Raw genomic sequence first — 23,737 nt, forward strand, 5'->3', positions numbered from 1 at the left:
GGCAGTGGTCTTTGCATTACACATAGGGTTGCAGGATGCCTCAATTTGAATTTCAGATAAACAGTGAATACTTTTTTTAGTATACATCTATCATATGAAATATTTAGGACATATGCATTCCATAAAAATTATTAGGTTTAAAATTCAAACTTAACTGGGCATCCTGTATTTTCATCTGCTAAAACAGGTGATTTACAGATTTCACATTTTGTAAAAGGAGTAAGAAGTACCTACACAAAGGGAAAAGGTAGAAAAGTGTTGAAGAAGAAAAAACTGAGGAGCTGTTGGCTTAAAATATCCGCAGGTCAAAAGGTTCTCATCTCAAAAATGAGTATGACATGGAACAACGTTTAATGTCAGAGTGTCCATGACCCTCATGAATGCCCTATAAGAGATTTTACCCGGGGCTGGGTGTTGTGGCTCACGCCTGTAATACCAACACTTAGGGAGGCCAAGGCGGGCGCATTGCCTGAGGTCGGGAGTTCGAGACCAGTCTGGCCAACATGGTGAAACCCCGTCTCTACTAAAAATACAAAAAAAATTTAGCACGGGCGTGGTGGCATGCACCTGTAATCCCAGCTACTCGGAAGGCTGAGGCAGGGGAATTGCTTGAACCAGGGAGGTGGAGGTTAAAGCGAGCCAAGATCGCGCCACTGCACTCCAGCCTGGGCAATAAAGCGAGACTCCGTCATAAAAAAAAAGATTTTACCCTGTCCATGTTTCCTTAGAACCTTTTAAAAAAATCATTTCCACATCATAATTTAGAACGTTTATTTTGCCAAGGTTGAGGACACGCCTGTAACACAGCCTCAGTAAGTCCTAAAGACATGTGCCCAAGGTGGTCGGGGCACAGCTTAGTTTTATACATTTGGGGAGACAGGAGACATCAGTCAACATATGTAAGAAGTACATTGGTTCGGTCTGGAAAGGTGGGACAACTTGAAGCAAGGGCAGGAAGTTGGGAGGGAGCTTCCAGGTCACAGATAGGTGAGACGCAAACGGTTGCATTCTTTTGAGTTTCTGATTAGCCTTTCCAAAGGAGGCAAATCAGATATGCATCTATCTCAAAGAGCGGAGGAGTGACTTTGAATAGAATGGGAGGCAGGTTTGCCCTAAGCAGTTTCCAGCTTGAGTTTTCCTTAGTGATTTTGGGGGCCCAAGATATTTTCCTTTCAAAATGCAATAGTTAAAAATGCTAATTTTTCGGCCGGGCACAGTGTCTCACACTTGCAATCCCAGCACTTTGGGAGGCTGAGACAGGCAGATCACCTGAGGTCAGGGGTTCAGGACCAGCCTGGCCAACATGGCGAAACCCCATCTCTACCAAAAACACAAAATAATTAGCCAGGCATGGTGGTGTGTGCCTGTAATCCCAGCTACTGGGGAGGCTGAGGAAAGACAATCGCTTGAACCTGGGAAGCAGAGGTTGCAGTGAGCTGAGATCATGCCACTGCACTCCAACCTGGACAACAGAGCGAGGCTCAAAAAACAAAAAATCCTCTTCTTTTTTTTTTTTTTTGTAAACTAAAAAGTACCCGAGACAGGTCTCAATCAATTTGTAAGTTTATTTTGCCAAGGTTAAGGACATGCCCAGAAGAAAAAAAAACAAAACAAAACCACAGAAACAGTCCCTGTTTGAGACTGCAGTATTTAATGGGGAAAAGTGGGCTGGAGGAAAATGACGGAGGGCATGATAATAACCCACATGTTGCAAGAGAATAGGAGCAGCTAGGGGAATAGTCAATTATGTATTGTCTCACACTCAGTAAATAGGCACTTAACTAGGATAAGGCGGACATAGAGTAACTACCTGTGCAGATACTTAACTTTTTATCTGTAGCTGTCTGCTAAGGAACAAAAGGAAAGGCAACTTCTTGCATGACTCAGCTTTCAGCTTAATTTTTTCCTTTTGGCATAGTGAATTGGGATCCTGAGTTTTTATTTTCCTTTCACACCTTTGTTGAGCTGAGAAGTAGTTCCTGAAAGCAGTGTGCAATGGAGAAAATAATACATTGGGCTTTTGGGCTGGAGGTAGATGGAGTTTGAATCCTGGCACCACCACATTCCAGCTATGTGTCTTTGCCTTAATTACTTAACCTGAGTCTCACCTTCCTCATATGTAAAATGGAGTCAGTTACTCCACTCTTTTGTTACGGGATTGTCATCAGAATCAAATGTGATGAATAATATCAATGTGCTTTTTAAATAGCTTCACTTAGCAATTACCTGACACAGGACAGATGCTTTACATAAATTATCTTAATCATTATAAAGTAGGTATTATGATTCCCATTTTACAATGGAGAAAACGTGCTCCATAAAAATTAATGTGCTTGTTTGTCAGTCATGGAGACAGGCCTCAAATTCAAGTCAGTTTTGATTCCCAGGCCCATAGTGAGGACACCATGTACCTGTGCTCCCCTAAATCATGGTAATGTTGATACCTTTTATGTTCCCTTTGTGTTTACTTTATCCAATAGGAAGAAGAGGCTGGCACAACTTTACCGGCAAACTGTCTGCCTTTCCTTGCTGTGGCGCATCTATAGCTACAGTTACCTTTTTCACTGCAAGTATTATGCCCACCTGGCAGTTATGATGCAAATGAATACTGCACTGGAAACTCAAAATTGTTTCCAGGTAGGGGATTTTTGTAGCTGCTCCTTTAAGTTTCTGAATTTCATTTGGGAAGAACAGCCTAGTGAAAGCCAATTAGGATTCAAAATTCTGAGGATATAATAATAGAAGGCTTTCTGACTGGCTTGTTTTGACAAGGCCAGCAGTTCTCAAACACTTTGGCTCCAGGATCACTTCACACTCTTAAAAATTATTGAAGATCCCAAATAGCTTTTATTTATATGGGTTGAATCTACTGATATCATATAAGAAACAAAATCCGAGAAAATTCTAAAATATTATTATTATTATTTTTGCGTTTTTTTTGAGATGGAGTCTTGCTCTGTCACCCAGGCTGGAGTGCAGTGGCACGATCTCGGCTCACTGCAACCTCCACTTCCCGGGTTCAAGAGATTCTCTTGCCTCATCCTCCCTCCCGAGTAGCTGGGACTACATGCATGCGCCACCACACCCAGCTAATTTTTGTATTTTTAGAAACGACGGGGTTTCACCATGTTGGCCAGGCTGGTCTTGAACTCCTGACCTCAAGTGATCTGCCCGCACTGGCCTTCCAAAGTGCTGGGATTACAGGCATGAGGCACTGCACCTGGCCTAAAATATTATTTTAAAATAAAGATAACAAGCCTATTACATATTAACATAATTACCATTTTCATTTTTTAAAACTCTTTTCCGCAAACAAAAAATGGGAAATGTGGCATTGTATTAAATTTTTGCCAATATTTTAACATCTGGCTTCATAGAAGACAACTAGATTCTCACATCTGCTTCTGCTTTCACTGTTGCAGTATCACGTATGTTGCCTCTGGAAGACTCCAGTGTATATTCATGAGAGAATGAGGGTGAAAGAGAAAAATGTTAAAGGATAATTCTTTTTTAAAAAGGTAGAATTATAACTGATAACAAATATGGAAAGTACACATCAAAGATTTTATTTAACTCACTGAGCTGAGTCAATTGAAATTAGTAAGATTGGAACCAAGTGGTTCCAAGGAGAATTCTGTTTACCAATGGATACAAAACTTGTCTAGTAACAGCATAATAATCACTTGTATTCCACTGAATATTTACATTTCTATGAATAACAAATCATATCACTTATATTATTATCAGTTTTCTGCAACATAGTTGTAAGATAGTCCAAAGAGAAATAGAGATAACTTTGATTAGTAAGCTAGGTAGGACCCCCACTAAGTTGTGTTTTTGACCATTTTAAGGTCTTTCACTATTTTTCCTGTCACAAATAATGCCTGGATATTAGCCGGGCGTGGTGGCTCACGCCTGTAATCTCAGCACTTTGGGAGGCTGAGGTGGGCGGATCACGCGAGGTCAGGAGTTCGAGACTAGCCTGGCCAACATGGGGAAACTCTATCTTTACTAAAAATACAAAAATTAGCTGAGTGTGGTGGTGGGTGCCTGTAATCCCAGCTACTCAGGAGGCCGAGGCAGGAGAATTGCTTGAACCCAGGAGACAGAGGTTGCAGTGAGATGAGATCATGCCATTGCACTCCAGCCTGGATGACAAAAGCGAGATTCCAACTCAAAAAAAAAATTTTTTTTTTAATTTAAAATGCCTGGATATTATGGAACTAGCTTTGACCTCATGTGGTCTCTGAAAAGGTGTCAGGGATCCCTAGGGCTCCCAGGATGAATTGGGAGAACCACTAGTCTAGGTCATAACCAAAGAAGCCTTTGACTAGATGAAGAAGATATCAGGAGACATGATCAAGAAATTATTAAGCTAAATCAAACTCATCTAATGAGAGTGACCTTGCTCCTTTATAAAAGTACATTAAGTCAGCAGGCCAGGCGCGGTGGCTTACGCCTGTAATCCCAGCACTTTGGGAGGCCGAGGTGGGCAGATCACGAGGTCAGGAGATCCAGACCACGGTGAAACCCCGTCTCTACTAAAAATACAAAGAAAAAAAATTAGCCGGGCACGGTGGCAGGTGCCTGTAGTCCCAGCTACTCGGGAGGCTGAGGCAGGAGAATGGTGTGAACCCAGGAGGTGGAGCTTGCAGTGAGCAGAGATCACTCCACTGCACTCCAACCTGGGCAACAGAGCAGGACTCCATCTCAGAAAAAAAAAAAAAAAAAGTACATTAAGTCTGGGTTTCTTCCTCCTGGAGTCGTTAATTGTCAGGAATTAAGAGAAGGGGTCAAGTAGCACCGTAAATGTTGGAGGAGCTTAGATTCCTAACCTGGAGTCTGTCCTCTACATTAATTCCTTTCGGTGAACTTAGGCTGGCTCTCCTAGAATACAGAAGTATTTATAAAGCCCATCAAGATTGACCCCTGCCTATTTCCCATCCTCTTCTAGCTCTGTAGGCCATGAAGTAGTCACAAGTCCAGCCATATTGGTCTTCTTTTGGTTCCTCAAACACAGAAGTTTAATCCCATCTGTCACTGGATGTTTCCTCTGCTTGGAGGGAACTGGTCATGGCCACCCATTCACTTTCTAACTTGTCACTCTGTTTTAATAGGTATTATTACCATTTGACAATTTCTTGTCTGCTCCTGCATTGGTTCTTGGTCTCTCTCCCTTACCAGCGTGTAAATCCCATGGAAGCAAGGACCTCTTCAGCTGTATTGTTCACATCCTAAGTTTCTAGAACATTTGCAGTTGCTCAAGAAATTTACATCGACTGAAATACTTCTCCACATTTGGAGCTATATCCTAAGAATTGTGGTAGAGTTGGGGTGGGGAAAATAAAAAGTCAGGATAGAATGTGAACTACGACATTTGTCATCAAGGTGGCTGGGATTGAAAGCAGAGAAGCGCTCCCCTCAGTGCTCAAAAGCAGGTGAGGGACTCAGCATGGGAGAATGGAAAGACCCAGACTGAGAGCCAGAGGGTGGTTTCCAGGACTCTGCCTATCTGCAGTGTGACCACTGGCAAGCCGCATAAACAAGGAGCTTTATATTTTCTCTGTAAAGTGAAGCAGTTGGACCTCCATTCTCTTGGCCCAAATCCAAGAGGTCCTAGGCTTTATTACAGCCTTGGATTTCTTGTGCCCAACACTTCTCTCTCCCCCACCACCATTTCTGGCTATCCTTACCTTCTGGTAGCATTATCTGGAACATGTTCCAAACCAGGAAGAAAGGAATTCTCTAAGACTGACTGTGGTTTAAGTATCCAGGGACCTGCCTATAACACAGAATTTGTAGGCTGCTTATTTTGTCCCATCTGAGGAATTCCAAGAAAAAAGCCTCTATTCTAAAATACTTCCCTGACCCCAATACTCCCACCACTAGAGATACTTTATTTTTCCTGTTTGTATTTTTCAAAGTAGTTTACATGTATTATTTTGTTTTTGTATATATAATAAAACTGCTTCTTTAGAAGGAACTCTTTTCTCCTCACTATTCTCTAAGCGTGTATACTCTGAAGCAACTTTATCTTTTTAAAGAGTTGTTTAGAGTAACCAGTTTCTCTTAAATCTCCAAATTAGATTTATTTGTTTGTTCGTTTTTGAGAAGGGTCTCACTCAGTCACCCAGGCTGGAGTGCAGTGGCGTGATCATGGCTCACTGCAGCCTCAACCTCCCCTGCTCAAGTGATCCTCCCAAACACCTCAGCTTCCTGAGCAGCTAGGATTACAGGCTTGTGTCATCATGCTGGCTATTTTTTTTTTTTAAATCTTTTGTAGAGATCAGGTCTCACTATATTGCCCAGGGTAGGCTCAAACTCCTGTGCTCAAGTGACTTCTCATCTCAGCCTCCTGAGTAGGTAGGACTACAGGCATGTGCCACCATGCCTGGCTAGTTTTTGTTTTGTTGTTATTGAAACAGGGTCTCGCTATTGTGCCCAGGCTCATCTGGAACTCCTGAGCTCAAGCAATCCTCCTGCCTCGGCCTCCAGAAGTGCTGGGATTATAGATGTGAGCCACTGCACCTGACCTCCAAATTAGGTTTAAAACTAGTCCTTATTTAAAAAAAAAAGCCAAACAAACCAAACCAACCTTTCTTTCTTTTTTGTTAAATTACAAAAGTTATACATGCTTGTTATAACAAGCATCACAGAGGCGCATAAAATAAAATCTCTCCTCCCACCCCCAACAAATAGATAACTACTGTTCACACTTTGGAGTGTATCCTTGCAGGCTTTTTGCTCTGCAATTATACATCTAATATGTAAGCTATTGCTTTTATTTTTCACAGAAATTAAAATTTTTATATTTCATTTAAGGACTACATGGGCAAGGGGCCATCAAGCTTATCCCGAATGACTCAGTAAACAGGTGGCAGAAACCCAATTTGATTTCTGTTTCTAAGCCCATGGCTTCGGCCAAATGTCCAGCTCTATTCCCAAGCTTAATAAACAAACATTTACTGGCAGACATTGAGTGATGTTCCTGAGCTTTCTGCTTTGCGTTCCGCCTCACTCTTCCTCCACTCTGCCATTTCAGATCATTAAGGCTTACCTAGACTATTCGCTATACCACCACCTGGCTGGCTACCAAGGTGTGTGGTTCAAATATGAAGTCATGGCCATGGAGCACATCTTCAACCTCCCCCTGAAAGGTGAGGGCATTGAAATCGTGGCATACGTGGCCGAGACACTGGTCTTCAACAAGCTCATAATGGGACACCTGGATTTGGCCATTGAGTTAGGTAAGGGCTGGCTGGGCAAGATGGGACATGAGGATACAAGGAATGCCCCATAATATACTGGAATTGTTTTCTTCCCAGGCTCCCGAGCCCTTCAGATGTGGGCACTGCTCCAGAATCCCAACCGACACTATCAGTCCCTCTGCAGACTTAGCAGATGTCTCCTTCTGAACGGCAGGTATTTATCTTAAAGCATTTTCCAAAATTAGGGGGAGGAGGCTATTGAGTATTCTGGGTTCAACTTTAGCCTGGTCCTAGGGTGGGGAAGGGAGTAGAGTTTGCAGTAAGAAAATGTAACTGATAATAGTCATCCTTTTTTCTTTTTTCAGACAGAGTCTTGCTCTGTCTCCCAGGCTAGAGTGCAGTAGTGCGATCTCGGCTCACTGCAACCTCTGCCTTCCGGGTTTAAGCAATTCTCCTGCCTCAACCTCCCACGTAGCTGGGATTACAGGCACGTGCCACCACACCCAGCTAATTTTTGTATTTTTTAGAAGAGAGGGGGTTTCACCCTGTTGGCCAGGCTGGTCTTGAACTCCTGACCTCAAGTGACCCACCCACCTCAGCCTCCCAAAGTGTTGGGATTACAGGCATGAGCCATTGTGCCAGGCCTTGTCTTTTTTATTTTAAACAGAATTCTTTGCCATGCATCACCTCTAATCTGGTTGCTCTGGCCAGTGATCAGAGGGTAGTCAGACAGTCATCCCAGCTGTGGGAATCAGGCCTCCACTTCTGTCAGGTGGAGAAAAAGGGAAAAGTCTTCCAGGGAGGCAAATGGCCAGAGAATAGCAACCAGGACTAGAGGTCAAGGCCAATTTGCTGTGACTCAGGTCACCCTGATATAGAGGACCCAGGAAAGAGCAATTTGAAAAAAAGGGCCAATTTGAGATTGAGGTTTTAGTCCTGGATAGGGGTGTGTTTGAAATCTGTTTAAGAGGTATATTTGGTTCCGAATTACTGAGAAGGACCAAGACTAGACCAGGAAGGGACTTTACTGAACCTCATCCTATCCACTGCTTTTTTTATTCAATAGCTTTGGGGGTATAAATGGTTTCCGGTTACACAGATGAATTTTATAGAGGTGAATTCTGAGATTTTAGTGCACCTGTCACCCGAGCAGCGTACACATACCCAACATGTAGTCTTTTATTCCTCACTTCCCTCCTCCCCTCCCCTCCAAGTCCCCAAAGTCCATTATATCCACTGCTTTTTTTTGTCTGTCTGTCTGTTTGTTTTTTGAGATGGAGTTTCGCTCTTTTGCCCAGGCTGGAGTGCAGTGGTGCGATATTGGCTCACCGCAACCTCCGCCTTCCGGTTTCAAGTGATTCTCCTGCCTCAGCCTCCCAAGTAGCTGGGATTACAGGCGCCCGCCACCATGCACAGCTAATTTTTGTATTTTTAGTAGAGACGGGGGTTTCACCATGTTGGCCAGGCTGGTCTCGAACTCCTGACCTCGTGATCCACCCACCTCAGCCTCCCAAAGTGCTGGGATTACAATATCCACCGCTTTTTAATGGCCACTACCTTTTCTTTTCCATAGATACCCACAATTGATCCAGGTGCTGGGGCAGCTGTGGGAGCTTTCTGTAACACAGGAACACATCTTCAGCCAGGCATTTTTCTATTTTGTCTGCTTGGACATCCTGCTTTATTCTGGTAAGTGTGGGTTTGGAATGTAAAATAACTTGGGGGTGTGACACCTCTGCTGGTGTGGTGTGGCAGTTCTCAGGTTGGGGCTTTGGGACCACTAGGTTTCTAGCTGGTGGACTTACATGGCAGGGATGGAGAGAGGCTGGTTGTGTGAGCTGAAGCACTGTCTAGCAGGTGCCGAGATTGTAAAGGCACGGCAAGAAGGAGAATTAAGTCTGAAGGAACCTGATGGATATGAGCTGCCAGTTAAACTGTCAGATCAATTTGCACCTAAGTGATAGTGGCTGACTGTCTTACTATGTGCCTTTTACTAGGGGTTTTTAACTTTTAGCAGGATGTACTTAGAGACTTCATGCTTTAGAATGAAGGACTAGATTGCTTGAGGTGAGAGTTCCAGGCTGGTAGCTATTGGTGATTTGGAAAAGAAGTTACTTCCTGATAACCTTCAAGTGACACCAAGTAGGTCACTTGAAGTGTACACACTAAACCACAGGAACCAACCTGGGAATTGTTTTCCCCACACGTGATCTTGAAAGGGGATGCAGACGTTGCCACCAACAAAGGAAGCACGTGTGGGGAGACAGAGAAGTCCTAGGCTGCACTAAGGCCAGGAAGCATTAGTTTAAACCCCACACCTGCCTGGTCAGTACTGTGGAACTGTAGTATATATCCGTAACACTCCCCAATAGGTAGGATTCAGCAAACACAGGGAAATCCAGTCATGAGGTTGTTGCAATCCACGGGATCCTTTGGATTCATACAATAATCAGAGGCAACTCTCCCTGCAGTGGGAAATTCAACCGAGAGCGACTAGGCTAGAAAGATGATCACCCACACCTACTAATAACTCTCACCCATTCCTCTCTCTTAGGTTTTGTTTATAGAACATTTGAAGAATGTTTGGAATTCATACACCAATATGAAGACAACAGAATCCTCAAGTTCCAGAGTGGACTCCTCCTGGGACTTTATTCCTCTGTAGCTATCTGGTAACAATGTGTGGCATATCACTAAATTCCCAAAGTGAAAATGTTGAATCCTAAGGAAGAGTTCTTGAAAAATCTTTTAGAAAGTATTCACAATTTATACCTGAGACAGCTTAAGGGTGTCAGAGGATATTTACACTGAGAGACATGTTAGGGATCAACTAGTTCATCCCCCTTGGCCAAGGACAGAAAAGCAAAGTTATCTCAATTACATTCCATGCAATAAACATTTATTGCAAACATATCATGTTGTGGTGATACAGGGATAAATAAGAAAAGATTGCTTTCTTCAGAGGGGCGCTGGGGTTTGAGGAAGACTAATGAATAGCACCACTTGCCCACCCGGCACCTGCCCATATCTAATCACATGGATTGACAAAGCCAATGTTGGAAGACATGGCTTATATCTTCACGAAAGTGGGCTTCGTAATATTGAGCCCTGGAATTAGACTTAACCCATTCAGCAGCAGGCAGTTATGGAAAACTGTAGGTCTACTCACATGGAGGCAGGCCTCTTGTAGCAGAGAGATCAGTATCACATTCCCTGTTGGCTTCACTGGCTCTCAAGATAGAGAGAGACACGGACGGAGTTATACTTGCCCAATTCCTCTCCCAAATCACCAGAAAGATCTCTCCTTATCATTGAAGGGGCAAGTGAAGCAGGGAAAGAGTTCTGGTGCTTTGCACCAAATAGAGGCCCCTCACATGGAAGGAAATTTCAGGAGTGAGGAAGAAGCATTCTCCCTGTACCTCATTAACTCATTAAGCCTAAGGCTCAATTTCCTTAACCTACTACGTTTTTTAACTCAGTTAAGCATGTTGCTATTATGGTCATACCCTTAAGGAAGGAGATGAATGCTAAGGTTCTAAAATGGGTCAGAACAGAACATTCATTAAATTATTTCCATGACTATCCCCAAGACTAAAAATCACCCCCTATTATTTTATTTCCTATCTTAATTAAATTATATGCAACCATATGGTCTATCAGAGGTTTGTGATGAGACTAAATGACAATATGAAGACATTCCTATATAAAATGCTACAAGTTAGAACAGCTCCAAATTTGAATAGAAATCCACCCCTTCCTTCTTTCTGAGAGTCTTGCTGTGTCACCCAGGTTGGAGTCCCATGGTACTATCGCGGATCACTGCAGCCTCGCCTTCCCAGGCTCAAGTGATCCTCCCAAACACCTCGGCTTCCTGAGTAGCTGGAGTTGCAGGCACATACCACCACGCCTGGCTAATTTTAATTTTTTGTAGAGATGGAATGTAGTGATGTTGCCCAGGCTGGTCTCCAACTCCTGGGCTCAGGTCCTGTCTACCTCAGCCTTCCCGAATGCTGGGATTACAGGCATGAGCCACTGCACCTGGCAAGAAATCCCCTCTTATTATAAAATTAATGAGGAGAAATTAAAATCCAAAAATTAATTACTTTTGCCAATTAAAGTTCAAAATCAAATAACTTACCAATGTGAGTTAAAGGTTAAGGAATCTAAAGTCCAGAAATCATCCAAATTTATTTTTCTTGTCTATCTCAGCAGGAGAGTTTTTTAAACAGCTGTGTCCTAGGCCAATGCTGCTCAGATTTTAGTGGGCATAAAAATCACCTGGAGAGCTTGTTAACTCAGAGATGCCACACCCCCAGAGCCTGTCTGATTCAGTAGACCTGGACTGAACCAGAGAACCTGCATTAATGAGAATCCAGGTGATACTGATGATGCCAATCTGTGGACCACATTTTGAGCAGTACTAGGCTAAATCATCTCTCTTTGGTATTTGAACAATTTCTTCAAGCCCCAGAATCTACAGCTCCAAGTGTCTGATCTCCCTCACTTTGCCAAAGTGGCCGGGTGTGGTGGCTCAGCCTGTAATCCCAGCACTTTGGGATGCCAAGGCAGGTGGATCACCTGAGGTCAGGAGTTCGAGACCAGCCTAGCCAACATGGTGTAACCCCGTCTCTACTTAAAATACAAAAAATTAGCTGGGCGTGGTGGTACACACCTGTAATCCCAGCTACTCGGGAGGCTGAGGCAGGAGAATCACTTGAACCCAGGAGGCAGAGGTTGCAGTAAGCCAAGATCGCGCCATTGCACTCCAAACTGGGGGACAAGAGCAAGACTTCGTCTCAAAAAAAGAAAAAAAGCCAAAGAGTTCAATGGTGGCTAATATTACCTGAGTGTTTCCAAGGATTCTATTCATCTCAAGTCATCAAAAAAATTTATTATTTCCTTGCTCTGTATCACATAATTTCCTGCTTTTTTAGGGAGTGTGAAGCAGGGGTAGGCAGGAGACTACACATTTCCAGAGACCCAGGTAAAGGAAGCTGCACATCCAGAGAGCCATTTCAGAAAGCCAGCCTATTCCTAATGGGTGATACTGATTTTTCTTATTCTCTTGTGGTAATGCAGGTATGCCAGACTTCAGGAATGGGACAACTTTTATAAATTTTCCAATAGAGCTAAAAATCTTTTGCCAAGAAGAACCATGACACTTAATTACTATGATGGAATATCTAGGTACATGGAGGGGCAAGTTCTTCACCTTCAAAAACAAATCAAAGAACAGTCAGAGAATGCCCAAGCCAGTGGGGAGGAGCTACTCAAGGTGAGGCCTATTCTCCAGTTTCCAATATAAAATACACCTTAAATGGATCTCTATCTAATTCCTGTGCTAATTATTTTCTCATTATAGAATTCATATATTTTTATAATAGAAGTTTTTGAAGGCACTTCCCCAAAGTAAGAAAGAAAATATAAATTGCCCATAACCTTACTACTCAGAGATAAGTACTTTTTGTATATTGAGATCCCACTTTTCAAGTATTTTTCTGTGTGTGTGCATGCACATTTCTCTATTTTGTAATTTGCTATTAAATATATTATGAATAATTTTCTGTCATTAAATTGTTTTTCACATCACGATTTAAAAGGAAGCATGGTACTTTATCTTACAGATATATGATTGTATGGCCTAATTATGGATAGAACTTTTCTGTATGATTTTATTGCTATTGCTGTGATAAAGCATCCTGGTAGACAAATCATTCCACACGACGATTTTAAAAATTCAAGTATGTATTAAGCATATTAATACAGGAGTGCTGGGGTGCAAGAGTGAGCAAATTAAACACCTCCAAGAGTTTACAACCTGGCATGGGCAAGTCCCCTAAGAGAATAAAGGGCTAAATCTCTGGTGTTGGGTTGACACATTTGCCTTGTTCTTGTAAACACTGAGCACAGGTGTATTAGTTTTCTATTGCTCTGTCACTCATTACCACAAAGTTAACAGCTTAAAACAACACCCACTTCTTAACAGAGCCTCGCTTTGTCACCCAGGCTGGAGTGCAGTGGCGCAATCTCGACTTACTGCAACCTCTGCCTCCCGGGTTCAAACAATTCTCTTACCTCAGCCTCCCAAGTAGCTGGGATTACAGGCACGTGCCACCATGCCTGGCTAATTTTTGAATTTTTAGTAGAGATGGGGGTTTCACCACCTTAACCAGGCTGGTCTTGAACTCTTGACCTCAAGTGATCCACCCACCTCAGCCTTCCAAAGTGCTGGGATTACAGATGTGAGCCACCATGCCAAGGCCAAAACAACACCCACTTCTTAACTCACAGTTTGGCGGGTCCAAAGCCTGGGTGGTCTGGTCTGGGATCTCTGCTTAGGAGATGTATTTACATAAGTAGACATAATTGAATAATTGAACACATTGTTGCTGTTGTTATTTTGAACAAACTGTCATCTGTTAGAATAAGAAAAGGAAAATTATTTTACCTCCACTTACTCCTTCTTCAATGCTTTCTTTCTTTATGTAGCTCTAAGTTTCTGAACTACATATTTTCCTTCTCTAAAGAATTTCTTTAACATTTCTTGCAAGTCAGGGCTATTAGCAACAACTTCCTTCAATTTTAGTTTGAGAAGTCTTTATTTTGTCTTCAATTTTGAAGGATAATTTCACCGGGTAAAGAATTCTAGGGATTTTTTTCCTGTCAACAGGTCATGGCACTGTCTTCTTGCTTGCATGGTTTCTGAGGAAAAGTGAAAGGCAATTCTTTTGTTGTTGTTGTTCCTCTATAGAAGTCCCCTGGGCTTCTTTAAAAATTTTTTGTTTTTCTCTTTTTTTTGAAATAGTCTCACTCTGTCACGCAGGCTGGAGTGCAGTGGCGTGATCTTGACTCACTGCAACCTCCACCTCCTAGGTTCAAGCAATTCTCCTGCCACAGCCTCCTGAGTAGCTGGGATTACAGGCGCCTGCCAACACGCCTGACTAATTTGTGTATTTTTAGTAAAGACAGGGTTTCACCATGTTGGCCAGTCTGGTCTTGAACTCCTGACTTCAAGTGACCTGCCCACCTCTGCCACCCAAAGTGCTGGGATTACAGGTGTGAGCCACCGTGCCTGACCTAAAATTTTTTGTTTATCTTTGATTTTCTGTAGTTTACAAATTATATGCCTATGTGTTGGGGTTTTGGGGCATATATCCTACATGGTGTTCTGCGAGCTTCCTGGATCTGTGGTTTGGTGTTTGACCTTAATTTGGAAAAAATTTCAGTCTTTCTTGCTTCAAGTATTTCTGATGTTACTTTTCTCTTTCTTCTCCTTCTGATATTTCTATTATGCACCTAGTATACCTTTTGTACTTATCCCACAATCCTTAGATATTCTGTTATGGTTTTTCTTTTCTAGTCTTTGTTCTCTTAGCTTTTCAGTTCTGTAGGTTTCTATTAATATGCCCTTGAACTCAGAGATTCTTTCCTCAGCTGGGTCATGTCTACTAATAAGCCTGTCAAAGGCATTCTTCATTTCTCTTACAGTGTTTTTGATCTCTAGCATTTATTTTTTGTTCTTAGGATTTCCATCTCTCTGCTTATACTGCTCTTACATGCTCTCTACTTTATTCATTAGAGCTTTTAGCATATTAATCATAGTTATTTTAAATTCCCAGTCTGATAATTTAAACATCCCTGTCATGTCTGGTTCTGACTTGTGTTTTCAAACTATGTTTTTGCCTTTTAGTATGCCTTGTAATTTTTCTTGATAGCCAGATATGATGTACCAGGTAAAAAGACTTTGTCTAAATAAGTCTTTTGTAATGTGATGGTAAGTTGTGAGGAGAGGGAAAGCATTCTACAGTCCTATGATTAGGTCTCAGTCTTTTAGTGAGCCTATTCCTCTGGTCTAAGAACTTCACAAGTGCTTTTCAGTCCCCTCTTCCTTAGGTGAGACATAATGGCTAGAGCTGGGTTTAGTTGGGTATTCCTCTTCTCCAAGATCAGTTAGACTCTAATAAAACCCCTGGAGGTTAGGCTCTGATTACATAGTTTCTCCTGAGGGCACACCTTGTTTAGAAAAATGGAGTATTCTGGCATATTTCAAAATGGTTCCTTTTCCTCTTCCTCTGCTGAAAGAATGAGAGATTTTTTTCCTCCAATATTTACTGAAAGATCCTGGTTGAGCTTCTGGAGGTAAAACACACAAAACTGTGGGGGTTCACCTGAAGGTGTTTGGGATTTTTTTTGTCTAATTTTTGTTGTTGTTGTTGTTGGAGACAGTCTCACTCTGTCGCCCAGGCTGGAGTGCAATGGCGCGATCTCGGCTCACTGCAACCTCCATCTCCTAGGTTCAAGTGATTCTTGTGCCTCAGCCTCCTGAGTAGCTGGGATTACAGGCACCCACCATCATGCCTGGCTAATTTTTGTATTTTCGTAGAGACGGGGTTTCACCATGTTGGCCAGGCTAGTCCTGAACTCCTGACCTCAGGTGATCTGACTACTTCAGCCCCCCCAAGTGCTGGGATTACAGGCATGAGCCACCATGTGTGGCCTAATTTTTTTTATTGTGATCCAAATACACATAGCATAAAACTTAACATCTTAATCATGTTTAAGTATGCAGTTCAGTGGTATTAAATACATTTATAATGTTGTGTATCCATGTCTGCCCTCCATCTCCATAACTCTCTTCATCTTGTAAAACAGAAACTCTATACCCATTAAGTGTATGTTTGTTAGATTTAGTTGGTTTATTGTGTTGTCTAAATCCTGTATGTCTTATCTTTTGTATAATTGTTCTATCCATTATTGACTGTTAGTGAAGTCTCCAACTACTATTATAGAACTGTCTATTTCTACCTTTAATTTTGTCAGTTTTTGCTTCATATATATTGACAATTTTATTAGATGCATAAATGTTTATAATTGTTATATTTTTATTTTAAAAATATAATTATAAAACAAATGTTTATAATTGTATATATTTTGCTGTATTTAAATTTTTATTAATATATAATATTATTCTTTGCCTCTTGTAAGTTTCTTTCTGATTTAAAGTTTATTTTGTCTGACATTAGTATAGCCACCCTTATTCTCTTTGGGTTACTATTTGTATAAAGTATCTTTTTCTATCTTTTCACTCTCCATTTATTTGTGTCTTTGGATCTAAAGTGAGTCTCTTTTAGTATGTAATTAGATCATGTTTTTAAAAAATCCATTCTGCCAACTTGTTTTTTTGTTGAGAGTTTAATTCAATTACATTTAAAGTAATTACTGATAAAGAGGGACTTGTGTGTATCATTTTGCTATTTGTTTTCAATATGCCTTACTGCTTTTTCATTCCTCATTTCCTGAACTACTGTCTTATTTTGCATTTAATTTTTCATAGTGGAACATTTAAGTTCTTTCCCCATTTTCTTTGGTATATATTCTATAGCTATTTTCCTTATGGTTACCATGAGGATTACATTTAGCATCCTAAAGTTAACTTCAGTAATGCACAAAGAACTCCGCTCCTTTAATAGCTTCCCACCCCTTTCAGTTGTTGATGTCACAGAATTACATTTTTATACATTATATGCCCCAAAACATAAATGAGTAATTATTTTAAATGATCAGTCTCTTCAATTATGTAGAAAACAAAATGTGAAGTTACAACTCAAAGTTACAATAATACTAGCTTTTGGGCTACTAAATTTTAAAAACGTATTAATCTCTTAAAGACGTAGAAAACAAAACAAGTTACAAACTATTATTACAATAACACTTAATTGTCCATGTATTTACCTTTGTTGAGATCTTTATTTCTTCTTAGAGCTTTGACTGTCCTTTCATTTTACCCTACAGGGCTCCTTTAGGTATTTCTTTTCTTTTCTTTCTTTTTTTTAAGGCATGGGCATTTTTTGGAAGAAAGTCCTGGTGGTAATTAACTTTGTTTTTGATTGTCTGGGAATGTCTTAATTTCTCCCTTATCTTTGAAGGACACTTTTGCTGAATAGAAGACTCTTGGTTGACGGGGTTTTTTCTTTTAACATTTTGAATGTATTGGCCCACTGCCTTCTGACCTCTACATTTTCTGATGAGAAATCTGCTGGTGATCTTATTGAAGATGTCTTGTATGTGATTAGTTGCTTCTCTCACTGCTTTCAAGTTTCGTGTCTTTCACTTTTCAAAAGTGATTATATTTGTCTCAGTGTGTATCTCTTTAAGTTTATCTTACTTGGAGTTTGTTGAGCTTCTTGGATGTTTATATTCATGTCTTTCATCAAATTTGGAAAGTTTTCAATCATTATTTCTTCAAATATTCTTTCTAGTCCTTTCTCTCTCTCTTCTTCTTCAGGGACTTCCACAACACATTTATTGGTTCACTTCTTGGTGTTCCTCAAGTCCCTTAGGCTCTGTTAACTTTTCTTCAATCTTTTTTCTTTCTGTTCCTCAGACTCAATAATTTCCATTGTCTTATCTTCAAGTCTGCTGCCTATTTAACTCTGCCTTTGAATCCCTCTAGTGATTTTTTTTAATTTTAGTTATTGCAGTTTTCACCTCCAGAATTTCTTTTTGGTATATTTTTAGGTTTTCTGTCACTTTACTGATATTTCCATTATTTTCATACATCAATTACTTGACTTTATCCACATTTTCCTTTAGTTCTTTGATTATCTTTGGAGTTGTTTAAAAATCTTTGTGTAGGATATCTGCCATTAGGTCTTTTTCAGGGACAGTTTCTCTTGATATTTTTTCCCCTTTGGGATGAGCCATGCTTTCCTGTTTCTTGGTATGCCTTTTTGTTGTTGTTGTTGTTGTTGTAAACTAGACCTTTGAATCTAATAATATGATAGCTCTGGATATCAAATTCTCCCTCTTCCCCAGGGTTTTATGGGTTTTGTTGTTGTTTTTGTTTTTTATTGTTGTAGGCTGTCTCTATGCCAAGGATCAGCCTGAGGTGCAAACTTAAGGTCTTCCCAGATCTTTTCTGAGCCTGTGCCTTTCCCTAGGCATGCACAGTCACTTACTAATTTTCCTTTTATAGGCAGTTGCTTTTGAATGTCTTAGTATTTAATGTCTGGCTGTCAAGGTGGTGAAGGGTGGGTGGAGAGAAAAATAAAGTCGGGGGAGGAAAGGGCAATAGCCCTTTAAATCCACTGGAAGTCACTTCAACTGGAGTGGGAGGGGCTTGCAATGATGGGGAGAGGTGCAACAATGACTGCCTACCTCTTCCATCAGAAGCAGCAATTGGTGATCAGAGCACAGATCCCTGATATCTCAGACAGGGTCCTTTTTGCCCACCCTTGTTCCCACAAGTTGTGTGCAGGTTCTTCAGGAGCATGTGCACAACAACTCTCTGCCACAGGTTTTGAGGTTGGAGGACAGGCAGCTTTGCTAAGAGCTGAAACTGAAATTAACCTCAGTTTACCATCCAAGCCTTCCTCTGGTATTTACAAGCCTTCAGTAGACTCCAGAATTCTAAAATAGTTACATTCTGACAGATTCTAGGTGGGGCTACAGATAGTTGGTACTTCCTACTCTGCCATCTCTCCAGAATCCTCTTCTCCCTAGAGTTTTTAACTCCCAGACTGGTCCACTCTGAGTTTCTAGCAATTCATCAATTACAGTTCAGCTTTTTTAGCCTGGCACTGGTTCCCACGGTGGTTTCCACTTGTGAGTCTCCATCTGTTTGTCTCTCCAGTCTTAGGGGCAGCAGTTTGCCCTGTGTTCTCACCTCTCTTATGGATCCAAGAATAGTTGTTGATCTTCCAGTCTGTTCAGCTTTATTTATTTATTTATTTTTGAGATGGGGTCTCACTCTCTCACAAGGCTGGAGTGCAGTGGCGCGATCTCGGCTCACTGCAACCTCTGCCTCCCTGGTTCAAGCGATTCTCCTGCCTCAGCCTCCTGAGTGGCTGGGACTACAGTCACGTACCACCATGCCTAGCTAATTTTTGTATTTTTAGTAGAGACGGAGTTTCACCATGTTGGCCAGGATGGTCTTGATCTCTTGACCTTGTGATCCACCCACCTCGGCCTCCCAAAGTGCTGGGATTATAGGCGTGAACCACTGCGCCCAGCCTGTTCAGCTTTTTACTTGTTTCTAGGACCAAGTGGTTATTTCCAAGCTCATTACATGCAGAAATGGCCAATTTTTTTTCCCTAATTTTTCAACAATTACCTTGTACTGCCTTAATAATCATAATAATCAAAATAATTTTTTAAAAAAAGTTATTGCAGAGAAGTAATGATGGGATCTCTCAGGTCAATTCCTGATCTCAGTGGACCATGGGGGCCACTCCGCCTGACATTTATTATCTTATCTCCAATACCTACTGTGTATGTCTCTATAATGTATTTTCTCACTTGATTGCTTAAATCCTTGAAATGTTCCCAAATCATCTGCAAAGGAAATAACTTACAGTCAAGGACCCCTGTTTAATTCTAATATACTGTTGTGGGTTTTTTTCTTTAGAACTTGGAGAATCTGGTGGCTCAAAATACCACTGGCCCTGTCTTTTGCCCAAGGCTCTACCACCTGATGGCTTACGTCTGTATATTAATGGGAGATGGGCAGAAATGTGGCCTCTTCCTGAACACAGCCTTGCGGCTCTCTGAAACACAGGGGAATATACTGGAGAAATGCTGGCTGAACATGAACAAAGTATGTATCATCAGCTAGCAAACTGGGGTGGGGGATGCTCACCCATATAAAGAAGCCCAGAAGCCTACTGCCTGGTTAGGTTTCACCAGGCATGGAAGGTCTTAGTCCATCCAGGCTGCCATTAACAAAATATCTTAGACTGGGTCATTGATAAACAATAGAAACCTACTGCTCAGTTTTGGAAGCTGGAAGTCCAAGATCAAGGCTTTGAAGATTCGCTGTCTGGTGAGGGTCCATTCCTCACAGATGGTGCCTTTTGCTGTGTCCTCACATGTCAAAAGGATGGAAAAAGAAAATTTGCTCCCTCCAGCCCTTTTATGAGGGCAGAGCCCTCATGACCTAATTACCTCCCAAAGGCCCAACTCTTAATACCATTACCTTGGGGGTTAATTTTCAATATATGAATTTCAGGGGATGCCAACATTCAGACCATAGCAGTCACCATAGGCCTTTCTGGATTCTTACCAGAAAGGGTGACATGTCCATAGTTCAGGTTTGTGAGCTTCCTCTTCCCCTTTAAGTTCTCATGGTCTCTCTCCCTCATCCAAATCCCCCTTAGCATGCTCTCTCTCTGCCCTTCTTTGTGGCCACTTTCCACTTTGTGTTACATCTGTCTGCGTGTCTTTCCTTTCCTCGAGAATGTGAATTCTTTGAAAGCAAAAACCACACTTAGTGCCTAGCACAGAGCCTTATACTCAGTTTTGTTGAATAAATGAATGAATGTATGAGTATATGTGTGTATTTCAAGAGGGCTGTGTCAGTATCCTAGTTTGGACAGCAAGATTCATTTTTGTCTATGGGTTCACATGGTTTTGAAAGCTCAAAGACATTTTGCCTTGTTTGATATTGGACTAACCTTGATTACAAAAGTCAAGAAGCACTAATGATTTCTTTTTTCTGTTTCTTTCCTCTCAGGAATCGTGGTACTCAACCTCTGAGTTAAAAGAAGACCAATGGCTTCAGACGATCTTGAGTCTCCCATCATGGGAAAAAATTGTAGCAGGCAGGGTAAACATTCAGGATCTTCAAAAAAACAAATTCCTGATGAGAGCTAATACCGTGGACAATCATTTCTAACATGTCAAAGAAAAAAGATTTTAATAAGCACTATGTCCTTGTGATTATCTATTATTGACCTTTCTCCGTGGCTGGCCCGCTCCAGGTTCCTACACAATCTGTTCTGTTCCAGACACAGAAACAGACATATTGATTTCTCCTCTTTCTGGAGGGCCTAAAAGGGTCAGGAGTGTCATGGTTTACTTCTTCCTAATGTTACAAAAAATTGCTTTTACCATTCATGTTGTTTTAGCTTGACCTGTTTATTTCAGCCCATGCAAAACTGTATCATATTAGAAATTATTAATCTCAAGATGGTATGACATCGTGTGTTGCAAAAGACATGTTTCTAGTTAGTATATTAACGAAAATACTTATTTTTAAATGTCCAATTGTTAAGTCTTTTGGAGGTAGCACAATATTACAAATAGCAAACATTTGTCATGGTCTACAAAGACAGAATTAGAAAAGATACATGTTTGTAGGGCCTGACTGCAGCTTCCAAAGCCAGGGTGATGTCTTAGCCCCTCTAACCACATGCATCAAATATCAAATAAAATTTTAATATCAGATAAATATGTTTAATATAAAATAAAGATCAAGTTTTAAAAATTAAAATAATAATTTTTACATGGGTATCTTTTACATATTTAGAGTTTGCATGTTTTTTTATATTTAAGAAATAACAACTTTCATTCTTCATCATTTCCCAGATGCAAAAGCAAGACTGTGCATTTTTTCTCCTAATCACATAACTGAGTTCCACAAACGAGTTTAGAAAGACCTAGATGATACCACGAGGTTAGCCACAGAGGCCTGGTGGCCTGGCATGGAGGGAAGAGCTCCAAGCTAAGAAATCAGAACATTAGGTTCTAACATGAGCTCTGCCATAAGCACACTTTATTCCTGCCTGATACATATACCCTGCCTGATCCACATAACTTCCCTATGTTAGTGTACATTTGTGAATATTGAATAAGATAGTGAAGGTTAAAAAGTGTTGAAAATTACTATGTGCCATACAAATAAAAACAAACTAATATTAGATGACTGATTTTAAAATAAACACATCAAATACTAAACTTCGATTAAGTATTGTCCTCTTCAAAACTGTCATCCTGGAAGCTGCATGCTCACCCCATGCTGCAATATAGAAATCCCTTGCTTTCTAGTTGCCTTATTTTGTACTTTATTCATTCTCTCACTTATTCACCCCACTACAGTTTTCCAACTCATTACTGTATACTAATCCCTGACTAAGTACTGGAGATTAAGATATAAAAACATGAAGGGCACAATTCTTGACCTCAGCAAGCTCACATGTCCAATAGAAAAAACAGATGCACATGTAAACCTCGCTGAGCCCATTCTACTGTAATATAATAGAGCTGTGTTCAAATTCTGCATGGTGGAAGGAGTGACACATACAAAACCTGGACATCTTGAAGACTCAGCGGAACAGCCTCTGAGCTCAGATTCATTTTGACTGCATTGTCATAATAAATTAATGCCTTAATCATAACAATTCCTTACATTTGTACAACTCTTTATAGACACAGAGAGTTCTGGGACCTGCTCTTATCTTCTCCCTGTAAACCCTGAATGGTGAGAATGGCAGATGCTTTGGCTTGCCTGAGATCATCTGGCCAGTAAGTGGCTGAACTGGAGCCTAAATCCAGAAATTGTGTGCCCTTGTCGAAGCATATTCAAGTCCACTTTTTCTGGCTCTCTGTCTGTGCAAACCATCAGGAAACAGTGTTTTCTGTCTTAAAAATCGCTTTGACCGTCTAAAGATTCAAGTTCCCTTTAGCTTCCACAAAATGGACCTAGTTCTACTCTTTGGAATCATACAGAATAAATTTAAACTTGTTCCTCACTGACCCCTTCAAACCCTTGAACATACCTCTCATGGTTCTCTTGAGCCTTCTGCAAGCTAAATATCTCCGGTTCCTTCTGCTTCTCCTACCAGCTCCTTGTTTTCGGTTCCCTCAGTATCCTGGTCACTTGTCTCTGAATATATTCAAATTTATCTCTATTTCTCTTATATATGAGCTATAGATTGGCCAATGTGGAATAGGAGAGGACTCTTACTTCTTTTGTTCTACCTAGAAGAGTCCTATTAAAACCACTTATGCACCTTCACTTTTTTGGCAGCCATTTTTGGAGTCACTGTGGACATATTCCAATTATCTGGAAGATAATCCCAAGTTGGCTACTTACTCTCTGTGCCTTAGTTTCCTCATCTGTAAGTGGAAATAATAGTAGTACATACTGCATGGAGTTTTGTGGGGTTCTTTTTTTCAAGAATTACATGAAAAACACTGCCTAGGGCTGGGCGCAGTGGCTCACAACAATAATTTCAGCACTTTGGGAGGCTGAGGCAGGTGGATTGCTTGAGCTCAGGAGTTCAAGGCCAGGCTGGGCAACATGATGAAACCCTGTCTCTACCAAAAAAACAAAAATGCAAAAGTTAACTGGGTGTGGTGGCATGCGCCTATAGTCCCAGCTACTCGGGAGGTGAAGGTGGGAGGATTGCTTGAACCTGGGAGACGGAGGTTGCAGTGATCAGAGATCATGCCAGTGCACTCCAGCCTGGGCAACAGAGTGAGACCATCTCAAAAAACAATTTTTTTTTAAATTAAAAAAAAACTACTGCCTAGTATACAGAAGGAGATCCATAAGCATTAGCCTTTAATACTGTCACATGTATTCTAACAAGTTCTCCCCATCCTGTATTTAGACAGTTTGTTTTTTTTACTTTAAAGAGAACAGACGGTACAGACAGGAAACAAAGAAGCCCACTGTGGTCTGCTATTAGCCAGTGAGAGAGAAGTAAACTAAAACATAAGTCTAAATACTGATGGGCAAAGGAAGGTAG

At 41.0% G+C, this 23,737-nt stretch overlaps 1 protein-coding gene across 1 annotated transcript in view; it reads left to right on the forward strand.

Annotated features, from left to right (window-relative positions):
• ADCY10 (adenylate cyclase 10) overlaps positions 1-21,101 on the forward strand; it is a 108,674-nt gene extending 87,573 nt beyond the window's left edge. The window contains exons 26-33 of the mRNA XM_024253687.3: positions 2,481-2,637; positions 7,043-7,247; positions 7,326-7,422; positions 8,782-8,897; positions 9,763-9,880; positions 12,288-12,483; positions 19,615-19,803; positions 20,719-21,101. Of these exons, the coding sequence (XP_024109455.2) occupies positions 2,481-2,637; positions 7,043-7,247; positions 7,326-7,422; positions 8,782-8,897; positions 9,763-9,880; positions 12,288-12,483; positions 19,615-19,803; positions 20,719-20,880 (1,240 nt within the window). The 3' untranslated portion in view covers positions 20,881-21,101. The remainder of the gene's footprint in view (positions 1-2,480; positions 2,638-7,042; positions 7,248-7,325; positions 7,423-8,781; positions 8,898-9,762; positions 9,881-12,287; positions 12,484-19,614; positions 19,804-20,718) is intronic.
• Positions 21,102-23,737: the final 2,636 nt, after the last annotated feature.

Source organism: Pongo abelii, chromosome 1, assembly GCF_028885655.2.
Source record: "Pongo abelii isolate AG06213 chromosome 1, NHGRI_mPonAbe1-v2.0_pri, whole genome shotgun sequence".
Lineage (NCBI taxonomy): Eukaryota > Metazoa > Chordata > Mammalia > Primates > Hominidae > Pongo > Pongo abelii.